The sequence below is a fragment of the Oncorhynchus nerka genome, linkage group LG22, assembly GCF_034236695.1.
Source record: "Oncorhynchus nerka isolate Pitt River linkage group LG22, Oner_Uvic_2.0, whole genome shotgun sequence".
In the NCBI taxonomy this organism is placed as follows: domain Eukaryota; kingdom Metazoa; phylum Chordata; class Actinopteri; order Salmoniformes; family Salmonidae; genus Oncorhynchus; species Oncorhynchus nerka.
This window is the reverse complement of record NC_088417.1, coordinates 86408324-86426949: the sequence shown is the minus strand read 5'-3', so window position 1 is coordinate 86426949 and position 18626 is coordinate 86408324. Positions and strand designations below refer to the sequence as shown.

Here is an 18626-nt window from a genome sequence, read left to right as displayed (position 1 = left end):
TATTTCTGATACTGAATGCGCTGTCTGTTGCAAATCATTATTCTCCCAAGCCCTATAATCATATGGCCACATAGATAAACAAAGATAAATCACATAAAGAATTATATAAAAATGTGAGTAAAAAGCTTAAATGAAAATTTGGGCAAAAAGGCAAACTCAGCTCCATCATTCAATTAATCAAATGGCTCATTCATCACAAAACCCACTGATATGACCAATTACTTTAATTACCTTTTTAATTGGGAAGATTAGCAAACTTAGGCATGACATGCCAGCAACAAACACTGACACTAAACGTTGAAGCATAACTGATCAAATTATGAAAGACAAGCCTTGTAATTTTGAATTCTATAAAGTGAGTGTGGAAGAGGTGAAAAAAATATTGTTGTCTATCAACAATGACAAGCCACTGCGGTCTGACAACGTTGATGGAAAATTACTGAGGATAATAGTGGACGATATTGCCACTCCTATTTACCATAGTCATAGTCTGCTGATGGAAAAATGTATGTGTTATGGCTTTACACCCTTGCTATATTGTGGATAAAGAGTTACCTGTCTAACAGAAAACAGAGTTATTTAATGGAAGCCTTTCTAACATAATCCAGGTAGAATTAGGAATTCCCCAGGGCAGCTGTCTAGGCCCCTTAACTTTTTTAATCTTTACTATTGATATATGCAGGTCAATCTCTCATGGCTCAAAGTGGAGGGGAGATTGACTTAATCACTACTTGTTTTGTAAGAAGTGTTGACATGCTGAATGTACCGAGCTGTCTGTTTAAACTACCAGCACACAGCTCGGACACCCATGCATACCCAACAAGAACATTCCACAAGAGGTCTCTTCACAGTCCCCAAGTCCAGAACAGACTATGGGAGACGCACAGTGCTACATAGAGCCATGGCTACATGTAACTCTATTCCACGTCAGGTAACTGATCCAAGCAGTAGAGTCCGATTTTAAAAGCAGATAAAAATACAACGTATGGAAAACCAGGGACTGTGAAGAGACACACATACGGACACAGAAACACATACAGTTGAAGTCGAAAGTTTACATACACTTAGGTTGGAGTCGTTAAAACTCGTTTTTCAACCACTCCACAAATTTCTTGTTAACAAACTATAGTTTTGGCAAGTCGGTTAGGACATCTACTTTGTGCATGACACAAGTAATTTTTCCAACAATTGTTCACAGACAGATTATTTCACTATATCACAATTCCAGTGGGTCAGAGGTTTACATAAACTAAGTTGACTGTGCCTTTAAACAGCTTGGAAAATTCCAGAAAATGATGTCATGGCTTTAGAAGCTTCTGATAGGCTAATTGATATAATTTGAGTCAATTGGAGGTGTACCTGTGGATGTATTTCAAGGCCTACCTTCAAACTCAGTGCCTATTTGCTAGACATCATGGGAAAATCAAAAGAAATCAGCCAAAACCTCAGAAGAAAAATTGTAGACCTCCACAAGTCTGATTCATCTTTGAGAGCAATTTCCAAACGCCTGAAGGTACCACGTTCATCTGTACAAACAATAGTACGCAAGTATGAACACCATGGGACCACGCAGCTGTCATACCCCTCAGGAAGGAGACGCATTCTGTCTCCTAGAGATGAACGTACTTTAGTGCAAAAAGTGCAAATCAATCCTAGAACAACAGCAAACGACCTTGTGAAGATGCTGGAGGAAAAAGGTACAAAAGTATCTATATCCACAGTAAAAACAAGTCCTATATCGACATAACCTGAAAGGCCGCTCAGCAAGGAAGAAGCCACTGCTCCAACACCGCCATAAAAAAGGCAGACTACGGTTTGCAACTGCACATGGGGACAAAGATCGTACTTTTTGGAGAAATATCCTCTGGTCTGATGAAACAAGAATAGAACTGTTTAGCCATAATGACCATCGTTATGTTTGGAGAAAAAGGGGGAGGCTTGCAAGCTGAAGAACACCATTCCAACCATGAAGTACGGGGGTGGCAGCATCATGTTGTGGGGGTGCTTTGCTGCAGGAGGGACTGGTGCACTTCACAAAATAGATGGCACCATGTGGATGAAAAATTATGTGGATATATTGAAGCAACATCTCAAGACATCAGTCAGGAAGTTAAATCTTGTTCGCAAATGGGTCTTCCAAATGGACAATGACCCCAAGCATACTTCCAAAGTTGTGGCAAAATGGCTAAAGGACAACAAAGTCAAGGTATTGGAGTGGCCATCACAAAGCCCTGACCTCAATCCTATAGAACATTTGTGGGCAGAACTGAAAAAGCGTGTGCGAGCAAGGAGGCCTTACACACCTGACTCAGTTACACCAGCTCTGTCAGGGTGAATGGGCCAAAATTCACCCAACTTATTGTGGGAAGGTTGTGGAATGCTACCTGAAACGTTTGACCCAAGTTCAACAATTTAAAGGCAATGCTGCCAAATACTAATTGAGTGTATGTAAACTTCTGACCCACTGGGAATGTGATGAAAGAAATAAAAGCTGAAATAAATCATTCTCTCTACTATTATTCTGACATTTCACATTCTTAAAATAAAGTGGTGATCCTAACTGACCTAAAACAGGGAATTTTTACTAGGATTAAATGTTAGGAATTGTAAAAAACTGAGTTTAAATGTATTTGGCTAAGGTGTATGTAAACTTCCAACTTCAACTGTGCAAATGATGACACGCACTCTACACATGTGCACACATGGACCTTGAATTGTAGATATGTGATAGTAGAGTAGGGGCCTGTGGGAACACACTTAATGTGTTGTGAAAAGTGTTATGAAATGTAATGTAATATTTTAAACTGTATATTATTATTACCTTTATTTAACTAGTCAGTTAAGAACAAATTCTTATTTTCAATGACAGCCTAGGAACTGTTCAGGGGCAGAACAACAGATTTGTACCTTGTCAGCTCGGGGATTTGAACTTGCAACCTTCCGGTTACTAGTCCATCGCTCTAACCACAAGGCTACCCTGCCACCCTGCTTTAATGTTGCTGCACCCAAGGTATCCTTAATAAATACAAATACTCCTGGCAGGCCCAGTTATTCAGGAAAGCTTACACATCTCTCCAATTCCCGAGCTATTCCTTGTGAACCTAACACTTCAATATAACCTAAATATGTCACGGGCGTCGTAAGAAGTGGACCAAAGTGCAGCATGGTGAGCGTACATTACTTTATTTCTAATGTCGCCAACAAAACGACCGTGAAGCTGAAGCAGGCTATAGTGCCACTAACAAAGTCAACTACCCACACTGAAAGGAGGGAGAAAAAAGGGCTACCTAAGTATGATTCCCAATCAGAGACAACGATAGACAGCTGTCCCTGATTGAGAACCATACCTGGCCAAAACATTCCTTTCACTTAGCTTATACTGTAACAGTCATAGGCTGCTCTAGGTCTGTTATTCTGTCACATGAAACATTCTAATCAGATGGAAAGGCTCTGGTGTATGTATGATGACGCTCTCCCTGTCTCTCCCCTGACCTGGACTAAGCGTCTTGTTTGGTTTGGTGTCTCCCTGTGTGGGGACTTCTGTGCCGTCTTGTGGTGTCAGCTGTGCTCTACCTGTCAGCTGATAAGAGACATAGATCTACGTAAGGAGCAGCGGATCTTCTGGGCTAAGGTACAACCACAAGTCTGTTCATGTTTCACAGAGCAATACACTGAATATCCCGTAGTTCTGTGGAAACTGTAGTGGCACCTGATTACATAGCTTTAGACCTACTGACACTTGAACCTTACTGTATAAAGTAATGTTTGACTATAAGTGTAAGACAGTGAGTCATTTTAGTACTTTGTGGTATGGGTCATCGTTGTACAGTAGAGTAGGTCAAGTGTTTCAGGCAAAAACGAAAATGAAAAAGAGTGTTGTGGTATTCATGTCTATTTTCCTCTAGATGGCGTCAGAGATCTGAAGAAAAAAATCTGAGATCGAATTCCGTTATCCTGAATACGTTTTTACTTTTGAATGATATTTTCTTGATGTAGGAAATACATTGCAATAAATATCATTTTTGCCGATTTGTTAATATGAATGCTATAGAAATGCTAAAATGGGACATACATTGTGGCTTGATCATTCAGTAATTCCTAGAAAGTGTATATCATCAGTAAAAGATATTCTGAGCATCAACATAACTCCAACACACCTCGGGCCAGGGTGAAGCACTGAACACATGTATTGGTTAACCTGGTAATGATTACTATAGGACTACTAGCTACTCATGGTTTGTCATCCAGATAAAGTCAGTGAGAAACTATGGAAACCACGTGTGGACAGGATGAAGCTGTAGAGAGCCCATTAGAGATAAATGAATCATTGACTTGTCAAACGGAGCCCTATACCATGCAGGTCTGTTTGAAATGTTCCCCTCTGTTGTGTGTGATTTGTGTACCCCTGACATGATCATACTCAATAAGTACAAAACTATTGTTTGTCCTTCTGAATATTGCCTTGAAGAGACATCATAACAGCTAGCTGAATGAATGAACAGAGAGTGTGGTTGTAACAATAGTAATGTTCAACATTGGTCTTCACAAGAGCTTGGATATCTGCATGGTGCTACTGTTTGACATTTTGTTTTAAGACTAGAGACAAAAATGTGTCACTGTCAATAGAACCGAAGGGGGACTTTGGCCAGAAATGAGGTCATTGAAGTTTCCCAAAACACTAATAGAGTATATAGACATTTATTACTAGGAGAAACACTCACTGTAGCGAACTACTGCAGTTGCCAATATGCCTGGAAAACCTACTTTTTTCCTTCTTCTCATCATATCTTGCCTCTCAAGTAAGCATACTTCTTCACCATTGAAATGTACTTTTAGTATGTATTGTTAATGTTGTGTCACTATATCAATGACAATGTTTTGTCCAACAGATGTGCAGGGGGCAAATTATAAGAAGGTAATGTATCCAGTTATTCATATTTTGACACAAAGAGTTAACTAGTTTTTCTTGTGTAACTGATCATAATGGTCCATTCAAATGAATTAAAACTGGGCGGAAAGACAAAGCTCACAACACTTAAACATCTTTCCTTTAGCCAGCGTGCTACAACTATCAGCAGCCTGGCTGTCCCTTCCACTTTGAGCCTGTGTGTGGATCCAACGGAGTCACTTACACCAACGAGTGTGTGTTGTGTGACACCGTAAGGTACAACAAAGAAACACTATCAGTCATTGTTGTTATAAAAGGAGTTGTTTGGATCCTGTATGCTGATTATAAAGAGGGACTGGAGATGGAAAGTACATGGTTAAATCTAGTTGTAAAACCTTATGTTACCTGATTACTATATGCAAGTCATCATCTATAAGCTGACTATCTCTATCCTGCTGATTCCAATCAAACTGGTGAGAGTACAATGTCATTTATACTGACAGGGTCTAAGGAAATTGCAATTCATTTTTCCTCTTGCAGAGAAACCAGGAAGAAGATACTTATTGTCAAACATGGACCTTGTTGAAGAAGTCAGATACGGCAAATTCAACAGTATAAACCATGGCTGAAACACAAATAGTGATGAAAAAGAGCTTTTCAGAAGAAATAAAACATGTACACCGACTTATTTTTTGATTTATTCATCTCTTTGTTGAAGTTGCACTCCAGGTCTGACAAAATGTTTCCAAACAGAATGTAACAAAATCATTGTACAAGAATACAGCAACAAATTAAGTGGCGGTAGGCATGGCCTGTGAGTCTTTCACATTTCAAATAGAATCACTAACACCTTCGTCGTGGGACATCAGTGTTTGCGTTCTCTGGTTTGTATTACATGAAATCAAAGTATATATGAGATTGCAACCACTGGTAACTTGATGAGCCTATGGATTCAAGTATCCATTTATTAGTCCTAGAAAGATTAATGGTAAACTCCAAGCATAATATACAGCAGCCTTCTTCTGAGAAACATGCTAGAGAAGTACCAGATTGGAACATGTCTCACACTTAACTGGGCGAGACAGTGAGAGAGTGAGAATGTGGGGAGGAGTGGCCAGTGTTTCCCCTACCACTACTAAGGCCGGGCGCTCGGCTAAACTCTATTAACCCCTGCCAAAATACAACAGAATTTGGCTTCAGCTGGTTTCAACTGAACAATTTCGTGTTTGCAGTCTTCAGTACAGTACGATCTTACAAAACTTTGCACTTAGCCCAGCCACCCAGCCAAAATCGCACCCTCCATAGTGAATAGGGAGTAGGGTGCCATGTGAGATGTGCCCTGGTGTGTGGGGTATTCCAGGCCAGGTGTGCCCTGGTGTGTGGGGTGATGTGAGATGTCCTAGGCCAGGGGGTATGCCTGGTGTGGGTGGTCATGTGAGATGTCCCAGGCCAGTGGGTGTGCCTGGTGTGGGTGGTCATGTGAGATGTCCCAGGCCAGGGGGTGTGCCTGGTGTGGGTGGTCATGTGAGATGTCCCAGGCCAGGGGGTGTGCCTGGTGTGGGTGGTCATGTGAGATGTCGCAGGCCAGGGGGTGTGCCTGGTGTGGGTGGTCATGTGAGATGTCCCAGGCCAGGGGGTGTGCCTGGTGTGGGTGGTCATGTGAGATGTCCCAGGCCAGGGGGTGTGCCTGGTGTGGGTGGTCATGTGAGATGTCCCAGGCCAGGGGGTGTGCCTGGTGTGGGTGGTCATGTGAGATGTCCCAGGCCAGGGGGTGTGCCTGGTGTGGGTGGTCATGTGAGATGTCCCAGGCCAGGGGGTATGCCTGGTGTGTGGGGTGATGTGAGATGTCCCAGGCCAGGGGATGTGCCTGGTGTGGGTGGTCATGTGGAGTGTTCCAGGCCAGGGGGTGTGCCTGGTGTGGGTGGTCATGTGGAGTGTTCCAGGCCAGGGGTTGTCAGTCAGTCTACTGGGTCATCTGAGCCTCCATGGCCTGGGCTGTCCACTCAGGAGCAGCAGCAGTGATCTTTTCCAGCAGGTTGTTCACCTGAAAACATAGAGACTGGATCTGCTTGTCCCAGGTGGGCAGGGGCTCCCGTGCTGAGAGACAGAGAGGAAGGGAGAAAGAGGGTTAGGTATCTAATTGAAAATAAATAACACATTTTAATAATAACATTTTAAAAAGCATAGGATTACATTAGCTAGAAAAGCAGAAACTTAAAAAGGAACCATGGAATCTTACGCTGACAGGAATTAACCAAGAGGAACCAGGCCCTAGCCTAGAGAGAGAGGCATTTCATCCTCCTAGAGCTAACTGAGCAGTGGGCATAGCCTTCTGTAAATAGAGGAGTCCATGCACAGCTAACGGCTAAGAACTCACTCTCAAAGTGGACGATTCCGTCTATCTGGTCAATAAAGCCGTTCATGCGTCCCTCTGTTATCATCTGGGAGGCGATCTTCTCAGCCTGGGGACAGGGACAGACACACAGGGATAGTTCACTGGCATCGCCATGTCACACACACTATACTACCAACTACACATAGCAACATGTCAGTAACAAGTTAACAGTCCTGTCCAGAAACAACCGTAGCCTCATGTGCTATTAGCCATACTGCTAAGTAGTGTTTGGTTTTTCTTCGGGACCCAAATTGAATCAGGTTGTTTGTCTTGACCCAATTTTTTGAGGTTCAAAATACAATCTGAATGTTTGTATTTTTATGCTATATTGATAGTAAATGTAGCAATTATATGATAAGGGAACAACATTCCCACCTTTTTTGTTGTCAATAATTAAATATTGAATTCAACTTATATTTTGTTAAATGCAGGTTCATGATAATTTCTACACACCTACCTGGTTTTAGTTTTTCTTTTTACTCAGACACCCCTGACCAATCGACCCAAATTTGGGTCACAACCCACCAGTTGAGAATCACTGGCTTATGGTACAATCCTTTCAGGTCCCCATGAAGTGGGTAGTGGTAGGTACTAGGGGTTGTTTCTGGATCAGGCCAGTGAAACATGGTCAAATTCATTTCAGGCCAATACGACAAGTGTTGTTAAGTGCTAGTTAGTCTGTGTACATAACTACTGTAATATTTCACAATACAGCCAACATGTACAGGTAACTGCCAAAATACAGGAAACATTTGAGTAAATTAAGTATATTGAACAAAAATTTAAAAAACGCAACATGCAACAATTTCAACGATTTTACAGTTCAGTTAATCTACATCTTTCACACCTGACAGGCGCAGCCATGAGTGGGCATAGGCCCACCCACTGGGGAGCCAGGCCCAGCCAAACAGAATGATTTTTTCCCCCACAAAATGAGCTTTATTACAGACAGAAATACTCCTCAGTTTCATCAGCTGTCCGGGTGGCTGGTCTCAGACAATCCCGCAGGTGAAGAAGCCGGAAGAGGAGGTCCTGGGCTGGCGTGGTTACACGTGGTCTGCGGTTGTGAGGCCGGTCAGACGTACTGCCAAATTCTCTAAAATGCCGTTGGGGGCGGCTTATGGTAGAAAAATTAACATTCAATTCTCTGCCAACAGCTCTGGTGGACATTCCTGCAGTCAGCATGCCAATTGCACGCTCAATCAAAACTTGAGACATCTGTGGCATTGTGCTGTGTGACAAAACTGCACATTTTAGAGTGGCCTTTTATTGTCCCCAGAACAAGGTGCACCTGCGTAATGATCATGCTGTTTAATCAGCTTCTTGATTATGTCACACCTGTCAGGTAGATGGATTATCTTGGTAAAGGAGAAATGCTCACTAACACGGATATAAACAAATGTGTACAGAACATTTGAGAGAAATAAGCTTTGTGCATATGGAACATTTCTGGGATCTTTTATTTCATCTCATGAAACATGGGACCAACACTTTACATGTTGTGTTTATATTTGGTTCAGTATATATTGAAAGCAGGTGTTTCCACACACGTTTCCTTAAATAATTAAGAAATTAACTTCCAATCATGCTTAGGGTCATGTATACCATGGCTAGAATAGATCTCAGTGACTTTGAAAGCAGGTTCCCAAAGGAGCATAGGGGTTTAAATTGTGTGCGTGTGTCAGTCACCAGATTTCAATCTAATTGAACACTTATGGGAGGTTCTGAAGCGGCAACAAGACAGTGTTTTCCACCACCATCAACAAAACACTTCTCGTGGAAGACTGGTGTCGCATCCCTTCAATAGAGTTCCAGACACTTGTAGAATCTATTCCCAATGCCCTTAAAGTTGTCGTTTCCTTTATTTTGGCAGTTACCTTTATGCGTCAGCAGTAAATGTATGCATTACCTACAAATTACAATGTCTTTTGGTCTAACCCAGCCCAATGGAGAACTGTAGTGTAGCGTCTCACTCCCGTTATAATTGACTAACACCATCCCACTTTTCAATTCAATATGTACACTAAGTCCACTGTAACCAGACATGCAGTTCACAATCTTTCAACAACAAATATCTCATAGGTTTACTCTTTATTTAGATGTTGTAACCTAGTGCACTAACACACAAACCAATGAGTAGTTCACATAGCTAACTAATATTTTCAATTCAGCAGAGTTGAAAAAGTCATACTGGGGAGAATAGCAACAGAAACGTTCTGTACTTGAAACATACTGTGGAATATAAGATATGCATGCAATAAATGACTGGGTAATAAGAATAAACTAAATATACAATAGGGTGGAATTCAGTTGGCGCTGTTCCATGATAATAGAACAGAAATACTAAGCTACCTTTCTAATGCCTGTATCATTAAACTTTAACAATCTCCACAGCTTTCCTATCATTGCAACACAGGCTATTTATTTGTACAGTACAAGGTTTGTTTTCAGTAGAAACCTAATTTACTACTTACCACAGAAACAATAAATTACAGATCAATGTCTTACCTAGGTGCCCCTTATCAACTTGATCATCAAATAAGACTACAATTTCACATGGTTATGAGTAATGTATCCCCAATCCCACTACCCGAAGTAGCCTACTTCCCTAAATATGACACAATATGAGTCTTTAGGAATTACAAGAACACCCTTTATGTTAACAAAAACATCAGCCACAGCATTTAGCTGGTATTATAAGGGGAGTGCACATTCCGTTCTGATTACCTCTATCTTCAACCAAGAAGTTGCGAGAGAGAGAGCCAACAAGGCTTTATTTCACTGTATTTTAGTTGTGTATTTTTGGTTTCACACCCCATTCATTAGTAAAGTAGTGATTATGTTCCCTACCAGACTGCATCTGTAACCAGGGACCTCACCATGGAGATAATCGTCCTGCACAACAACATGTATATTCAAAATACAAGCCTTCTAGGTAATGCTGCTGCTTTAAAACTGACACTTCAACTTTCATAATAACGGACCACAAAATATTATTCTGTTTATATTTTGGGATAAATACTGCATGCCTGTGAAAATACTATAAATCGTTTTTTAACTTCAACCTCTCATACTAAAGGTGTTGGTTATGCCCTCAAACGCTACATTCATCATAAATTACATCCCGAACTCTTTCCCTGAAAAGTGATTTTCTCCATCAGATACTTAACGTCTTGAGGAATAAGATGATATGCATACACCAACTGTCAATCTTGATAACAAATTAAAGAATAGTTTAACACCAACTATCATTCTTGATAACAAATTAAAGAATTGTTTAAAACGCACCTGATTTTCAACATTTACAAATACACTAAATTAAAGGATGCATTACCAAAACCCTAGACCTACCTACCTACACCCCCGGGAAAAAACGTACACCTGTGAAAGTGCTACTGAGTCTTGTATGTTGAAATCCATCTTACCTTAGCGGGAGGGATCTCCAGAAGCGCCCCTAGCTCTTCAAACGTGATGTTGTTGTAAAGTTTGCTAGCAGACAGCAGGTTGTGTTCAATAACAGCTCTGTCCAATATGCTGGAGCCTAAAAACAGAATCCCACAGTAATGCAGCAGAGCATATTTTCTTATTACACAATCAATTAAATAACTAGGGACTATGGAGAGGATGAGTTGGGAGACTGACCATCCCCAGTGGTGGCTTTCTGGTGGGGCATAAGCATGGCAGCAAACTCCTGCAGCTGGTTCCCCCTGATTATGCGGTCCAGGTACATCTTCTCTAGGATGCCGTAGGCCGCCAGCTGCTGACAGCGCTCGTCTTTAAACAGGGTGGCTAACATACGGGAGCGCTGCTGGCCTGGAGAGAAAGAGGAGAGGGAGGGAGAAGAGAGAAGGAAGAGGGAGAGTGAACTTTACTGTTAATACCTTGCAGTCCAAATATAGTGCAACAAAAAACTGGAGCCAAAAAAGCAACGACAGTTAGAGCTGCTTTGACTACACGCCTTTCACAATATTGTGAAAGACAATAGACAAACCAGTGGCAGGTACCTGCTGATGCCAGGATGGTGCAATGAAGAGCGTGCTTCAGGGCCTCTAGACGCTCTGTCTCGTGGACGATGGACTTGTAAGAGAGCTCGTTGTACCGCTGTGCAGCCTCGATAAACTTCCTCCTGTAGTCCAACACTCTGGCGTAGCACACTTTGTAGTGGACCTGTAGCTGTTCGTTGGTGGACTCGTTCTGGAGCAGAGAGGCTCTGTTGATGTAGGCCTCGGCCTGAACAGGGTCATCATCCTCCAGGTACAGACGGGCGATCTTCAGGTACGTGTCCAACTTATAGTCTACGTTGTACTGCCTGACCAAGAGGACAAGAGGGTTTATAAGTTGAATCAGACGTGTTAGTGCTCAGCTAGAACCAAATTGTACACTCCCGGCGAGTCGCGCAACATTATATTGGGGAAACACTGGAGTAAATTGACTTACTTCTGTCCTGTCTCCAGAGGAATGCCCACTAGAACCTGAGCAGCGTTTCTCCAGTCCTCCTCCTTCTCATAGATGGTGGATAAGTGCTGTCTGATGGAGGCCACCTGGGGGTAGACATGGGATTTAAACATAGGATAGACATTTGTGTTATTTATTTCAAACCAGTCTCTAGGCTAGATCTGGGAAACCAGGTGTGTGCAATGTACACAGTACTCACCTGTTCTTCAAATGAGATGACCCTGGGCTGGATCTTCTCTAGTGTGAAGTGGTAAACTGACTTGGCTGTGCTGTCAGGAAGACTGGGTATGTTTGTGCAGAAGTCTGTCAGCAGCTGTCTAGAGATCACTAAGCTGACATTCTCATTGACCACTGCAGGACAGGAGAGGATTAGTTAGAAAGGATATACAGTAATGTGATTTATGAGTAATGATTGTACAAAGGAAAAGGGGGACTTTATGTAACAGGTGAGTAAATGGTAAGCAGGATTTATTCCATCCTGTACTTTATACAGGATACGTACTTGCTTCGACGAATGCTTTTAATGATTCCAATTGTTCTGCATCTGTAAATTGGATGGCCTTCTCCAGAATCTGTCGATATCTACAATTGATCAAACAAGGGGTGTATTAGCTAGCTAACTATCTTAAATGAAAAATGATATTCATGACTTGAGAATTTACCATTATTTTCAATTACAATGGAAATGGAATAGCAAGCCTGCAATACCAAATGCAAATCAATACACACATCAAATCAAAAGCCAACTACAGTTAGCTAGCTATATTTAGCTATCCATCTACATTACCAAAAGCCATAGCTAGCTGACGTTAATAAACTAAACTGTAGCTAATCGACTAGTGCACACTGTTGACAACACAATATATTTGGCAATCATTTTATCCAGACACTGTCTAGCTAGCTTGCTGATAATTAACATTAGCTAACATACCGGTAGATAACGTTAGATACATACAGTACCGGTAAAACGTCTAACCTATGCTAGCCGCAGTGTGATGCTAATAGCTATTGCTAGCTAGCATCGGCGGGCTGCTCATTGACACTTTTATAATTCACTGTAAACGTCACACTCAGGTCTAAAGTAATGTATATCTCCACGCACATATATTTTCATCTATTTTGGCCAATACATACTTTCCAGCGAGATCTTTGTGAGATCCGCTTGAATTCATAAGTTGTGCAAGCTCCTGTCTCACTCCAGCCGCCATTTTCTCCGACGAAGTGTCAACGAGAATTATCAGCCGACAAGAGGGTATGCTGTCCACGATACACTGGGAACGCCTAGAAGGTCCTCCCAGACTTGTAACAGATCTGTACAGCAGATTTAGACGTTGGTCTCTAAAACAGATATTCGTTTGCTCTTTAGACTTTTCTGATATTACTATGCAACAGCGCAACGTCTAACAACGTTTTACTGAATAAAAAGTTATTTTCGTGTCTGTATTTTCCAAATAATTAGACTCGTGTGCCTGGTTACGTTTTATGCTTAGGCAGCTGTCATTTTATTATGTTAATTAACACAGGTGTGATTTAAAAATATATTGGTCAACCTTGACACAACACACCTTAAGATAGATAGAGCCCATACAGTATCTGTATCTGTACAGTATCTAAATGAGACATGAGAAAAGAATGACTGTATGCCAAAACAAACAATGTGACAAGGCACAAGAGTAATTGCCAGCTGAAAGGTAAAAAGTTAGCTCTTAAGTTATAACCCAAATGGTACCATATTCCCTATGTAGTGCACTACTTTTGACCTGGTCATAAGTGTTACACTTTATAGGGAATAAAGTGCTATTTGGGACAGACACTTAGATCAGGTGGCAGGTAGCCTAGTGGTTAGATCGTTGGGCCAGTAACCAAAAGGTTGCTAGATCCAATCCCCAAGCTGACAAGGTAAAAATCTGTCATTCTGCCCCTGAACAAGTCAGTTAAAACACTGTTCCTAGGCCGTCGTTGTAAGAATTTCTTCTAAACTGACTTGCCTAGTTAAATAAAGGTTAAAAAAAAATCTAATCAAAATGTATTTCCTGAATACAACCTTACCATGAAATGCTTACTTACAAACCCTTAACCAACAATGCAGTTAAGAAAATATTTACTAAATAAAAATAGTAACACAATATAATAACGAGGCTATATACAGGGGTACCAGTACTAAGTCAATGTGCAGGATACAGGTTGAGTGTGGTAATTAAGGTAATATGTACATGTAAGGGTAAAGTGACTATGAACAGATAAACAGTGTGTAGCAGTGTGAAAAAAACAACAATGCAAATAGTCCAGGTAGCCATTGGATTAACTGTTCAGCAGTTTTATGGCTTGGTGGGTACAAACTGCTAAGAATCCTTTTTGACCAAAGACTTGGCACGCCGGTACTGTTTTCCGTGCGGTAACAGAGAGAACAGTCTATGACTAGGGTGGCAGTAGTGCTTGACCATTTTTAGGGCCTTAGATGAAATAGAACAAAAGAGGGGCATCTTTGGACAATATCATAATCCATAATGCTTCAGGAAGGGTCATATTTCTGGACAACACAAGTATTACAGTACAGTATAGTGCTCAACTAGCAATAACCATAGTTTGAATTTGACAAAAGCATCTTCCCTGTGTTCTTTGTCTGAAAATGTCTTGTTGCAGTTCAGCAGAACACCATTTTTTTAAAATATAAACTAAAACCACACACATCTGAACACCCTCCCCATTCCCTGTATTTTCTAAAGAATCATACTAGGACGGACAAAATACATGCCTATGTGAACCCTATGTGCCCTGGTAAAGTTTCACTAGAGGCAAGAAAAAGTATGTGAACCCTTTGGAAATAGCTGTATTTCCACATAATTTGATCTGATCTTCATCTAGGTCACAACAATAGACAAACAATCAGCTTAAACTAATAACAAACGATTATATGTTAATGTCTTTATTGAACACACCGTGTAAACATTCCTAGTGCAGGGTGAAAAATGTATGTGAACCCTTGGATTTAATAACTGGTTGACCCTCATTTGGCAGCAATAACCTCAACCAAATATTTTCTGTAGTTGCGGATCAGACCTGCACAACGGTCAAGAGGAATTTTGGACCATTCCCCTCTACAAAAAAACTCTTTCAGTTCAGCAATATTATTGGGATGTCTAGAGTGAACTGCTCTCTTGAGGTCATGCCACAGCATCTCAAATCGGGTTGAGTTCAGGACTGACTGGGCCATCTCAGAAGGCATTTCTCTTATGCGTTTTGGGTCATTGTCCGGTTGAGTCACCCGACTTCTGTTGAGCTTCAATTGGTCGGACAGATAGCCTAACATTCTCCTGCAAAATGTCTTGATAAACTTGGGAATTCATTTTTCCGTCAATGATAGCAAGCTGTCCAGGCCCTGAGGCAGCAAAGCAGCCCCAAACCATGATGCTCCTTCCGACATACCTAGGGCTGTGGAACATCCAGGTGTAATTTTGCAAACTTCTGACATGCAGCAATGTTGTTTTTTTGGACAGCAGTGGCTTCTTCCATGGTGTCCTCCCATGAACACCATTCTTTTTGAGTGTTTTACGAATTGTAGACTCAGAGAAGTTAGCATGTTCCAGAGATTCATGGAAGCCTTTAGCTGACATTCTATGATTCTTCTTAATAACCTCATTGAGCATTCTTCACTGTGATCTTGCAGTCATCTTTGCAGGACAGCCACTCCTTGGGAGAGTCGCAACAGTGCTTTCTCCATTTATAGACAATTTGTCTTACCGTGGGCTGATGAACGTCAAGGCTTTTAGAAATACTTTTGTAACCCTTTCCAGCTTCATGCAAGTCAACCATTCTTAATCTTAGGTCTTCTGAGATCTCTTTTGTTCAAGACATAATTCACATCAGGCAATGCTTCTTATAAATAGCGAACTCAATTTTGTGAAAACATTTTTATAGGACAAGGCATCTCTAACCAACATCTCCAATCTCGTCTCATTGATTGGACTCCAGGTTAGCTGACGCCTGACTCCAATTAGCTTTCGGAGAAGTCATTAGCCTAGGGGTACACATACTTTTTCCAACAAACACTGTGAATGTTTAAATGATATATTCAACATAGACAAGAAAAATACAATAATGTGTGTGTTATTAGTTTAAGCACACTATGTTTGTCTATTGTTGTGACTTGGATGAAGATCAGATCAAATTTGATGATCCAGGTAATTCCAAAGGGTTCATATACTTTTTCTTGCCACTGTATATAAAGGGAATAGGGTGCCTGCCTGTAAATAGCCTCATTATAGTTATTTTATTGTGTTATTTTATTGTGTTATTATTTTTAAAATATTTGTTAATTTGTATACTTTTTAACTGCATTTGTGGGAAAGGGCTCGTAAAGTAAGCATATAATGATAAAGTCTACACTTGTGGTATTCGGCGCATGTGACAAATTTGATTTGAGACCCATCTCTCTATCTTTGTCACAGTAGCAGTGTGGTACAGAGAGCCTGCAAGACCATGAGGGCAGAGGCCCCAGGGCCCCAACCTGGGAACGCTAAAGATGGTGTTTAGCCTATACTGAATTCAGTGTTTTTACATTGACTACTGTATGTACATGTTGTTACATCAGCGGTTAAATGTGACCAAATAACTAATTATTGATTTATATTCCAAAATTGTTCTTTTTGTGAACTGTACAGCCTTACTGATCTACAGGTAACTGCCAAAATAAAGGAAACACCAGCATAGAGCGCCTTAATAGGGCGTTGAGCCACCATGAGCCGCCAGAACAGTTTCAATGCGCCTTTGAGACCCCTCTTTCAAAGTCACTGAGATCTCTTATTCTAGCCATGGTAGCCATAATATTGGGAAACTGTATATTTTTATACATGATCCTAAGCATGATGGGATTTTAATGAACTAAAACCACACCTGTGCAGAAGCACCTGCTTTCAATATAGTGAGGGGGTTAGATTATCTGTCCCAGGTTACCCTGGTGGGAGGCTAAACATCAATACATATTTATTTGTCACATGTGCCAGAAACAACAAGTGTAGACTAACAGTGAAATGCTTACTTACAGGCCCTTCCTAACAATGCAGAGAGAAAAATAGAGAAATAATTGAAAAATACTCATGTACAGAATAAATACAGAATGAGTAACGATAACTTGGCTATATACACGGGGTAGCAGTACTGAGTCAATGTGCAGGGGTATGAGGTAATTGAGGTAGATATGTACATATAACCAGGAATAGGGTGACTATGCAACAGGATAGCAAATTAACAGTAGCAGCAGCATATGTGATGAATCAAAAAAGTTAGTGCAAAAAGGGTAAATGCAGATAGTCCGGGTAGTTATTTGGTTAACTATTTAACTAACTATTTAGCAGTCTTATGGCTTGGGGGTAGAAACTTTTCATGGTCCTGTTAGTTTCAGACTTGGCATGACATTTCCACCTTTAGATTTTGTGGCATAGAGAAAGTTAAGATATCAGACAGGGGAGGAGATATTAATATTAATAAAAGAGAATGTTTTTGGATTTTCACCCTCCAGACATTATTTCCTAAAGGACTTAATGATGAAATGCATATGTATGTTATGTTGTGAATTTGCACATGAAATATGTGTCTCTTGTAGATTATTCTGATGTTTTTCGGATGATGTACCCTATGACTAATGAAAGCTTGCTATGTCGTCATTGAGATTTTACAGACGTGTTTAATACGCCTTATTTATACACTTTTGTAATATTTATGAAATGCATATTGTTATATTCCTCAGGCAGTTAGAAAAGCCAAGGCTAGCTTTTTCAAGCAGAAATTTGCTTCCTGCAACACTAACTCAAAAAAATTCTGGGACACTGTAAAGTCCATGGAGAATAAGAACACCTCCTCCCAGCTGCCCACTGCACTGAAGATAGGAAACACTGTCACCACTGATAAATCCACCATAATTGAGAATTTCAGTAAGCATTTTTCTACGGCTGGCCATGCTTTCCACCTGGCTACTCCTACTCCGGTCAACAGCACTGCACCCCCAACAGCAACTCGCCCAAGCCTTCCCCATTTCTCCTTCTCCCAAATCCGTTCAGCTGATGTTCTGAAAGAGCTGCAAAATCTGGACCCCTACAAATCAGCCGGGCTAGACAATCTGGACCCTTTCTTTCTAAAATTATCTGCCGAAATTGTTGCCACCCCTATTACTAGCCTGTTCAACCTCTCATTCGTGTCGTCTGAGATTCCCAAAGATTGGAAAGCAGCTGCGGTCATCCCCCTCTTCAAAGGGGGGGACACTCTTGACCCAAACTGCTACAGACTTATATCTTTCCTACCATGCCTTTCTAAGGTCTTCGAAAGCCAAGTCAACAAACAGATTACCGACCATTTCGAATCTCACCATACCTTCTCTGCTATGCAATCTGGTTTCAGAGCTGGTCATGGGTGCACCTCAGCCACGCTCAAGGTCCTAAACGATATCTTAACCGCCATCGATAAGAAACATTACTGTGCAGCCGTATTCATTGATCTGGCCAAGGCTTTCGACTCTGTCAATCACCACATCCTCATCGGCAGACTCGACAGCCTTGGTTTCTCAAATGATTGCCTCGCCTGGTTCACCAACTACTTCTCTGATAGAGTTCAGTGTGTCAAATCGGAGGGTCTGCTGTCCGGACCTCTGGCAGTCTCTATGGGGGTGCCACAGGGTTCAATTCTTGGACCGACTCTCTTCTCTGTATACATCAATGAGGTCGCTCTTGCTGCTGGTGAGTCTCTGATCCACCTCTATGCAGACGACACCATTCTGTATACTTCTGGCCCTTCTTTGGACACTGTGTTAACAACCCTCCAGGCAAGCTTCAAAGCCATACAACTCTCCTTCCGTGGCCTCCAATTGCTCTTAAATACAAGTAAAACTAAATGCAT

At 41.2% G+C, this 18626-nt stretch overlaps 2 protein-coding genes across 4 annotated transcripts; one reads left to right on the top strand and one right to left on the bottom strand.

Annotated features, from left to right (window-relative positions):
• The first annotated feature begins 4659 nt into the window (after window positions 1–4659).
• LOC115105933 (serine protease inhibitor Kazal-type 1-like) lies at window positions 4660–5572 on the top strand. Its single transcript, XM_029628448.2, has 4 exons — window positions 4660–4799; window positions 4890–4915; window positions 5055–5164; window positions 5429–5572. The coding sequence occupies exons 1-4, from the start codon at window positions 4748–4750 to the stop codon at window positions 5472–5474; spliced, it is 234 nt and encodes a 77-aa protein (XP_029484308.1). The 5' UTR covers window positions 4660–4747; the 3' UTR covers window positions 5475–5572.
• A 1-nt stretch (window position 5573) lies between these two features.
• LOC115105932 (COP9 signalosome complex subunit 4) lies at window positions 5574–13150 on the bottom strand. Of its 3 annotated transcripts, XM_029628446.2 has the most exons (10): window positions 12873–13150; window positions 12241–12320; window positions 11938–12089; window positions 11721–11824; window positions 11288–11592; window positions 10926–11096; window positions 10709–10824; window positions 10134–10178; window positions 7266–7350; window positions 5574–6985 (listed from the first exon to the last, which is right to left on the bottom strand). In XM_029628446.2, exons 1-10 carry the CDS (start codon window positions 12944–12946, stop codon window positions 6852–6854), a joined length of 1266 nt encoding a protein of 421 aa, XP_029484306.1. In that variant the 5' UTR covers window positions 12947–13150; the 3' UTR covers window positions 5574–6851. The 3 variants fall into 3 exon arrangements, with proteins under 3 accessions (XP_029484306.1, XP_029484307.1, XP_064863601.1); XM_029628447.2 differs by lacking the exon at window positions 10134–10178; XM_065007529.1 differs by lacking the exons at window positions 5574–6985; window positions 7266–7350; window positions 10134–10178 and adding an exon at window positions 7357–8400.
• Window positions 13151–18626: the final 5476 nt, after the last annotated feature.

Excerpts from the sequence above, each read along its gene's own strand:
- LOC115105933 (XM_029628448.2), top strand. The coding sequence starts at position 4,748 with ATGCCTGGAAAACCTACTTTTTTCCTTCTTCTCATCATATCTTGCCTC. Across the intron at positions 4,800-4,889 it reads CATCATATCTTGCCTCTCAA|ATGTGCAGGGGGCAAATTAT; the intron begins GTAAGCATACTT and ends TTTGTCCAACAG. Across the intron at positions 4,916-5,054 it reads AGGGGGCAAATTATAAGAAG|CCAGCGTGCTACAACTATCA; the intron begins GTAATGTATCCA and ends TCTTTCCTTTAG.
- LOC115105932 (XM_029628446.2), bottom strand. The coding sequence starts at position 12,946 with ATGGCGGCTGGAGTGAGACAGGAGCTTGCACAACTTATGAATTCAAGC. Across the intron at positions 11,097-11,287 it reads CACCATCCTGGCATCAGCAG|GCCAGCAGCGCTCCCGTATG; the intron begins GTACCTGCCACT and ends CTTTCTCTCCAG. Across the intron at positions 6,986-7,265 it reads CGGAATCGTCCACTTTGAGA|CACGGGAGCCCCTGCCCACC; the intron begins GTGAGTTCTTAG and ends TCTGTCTCTCAG.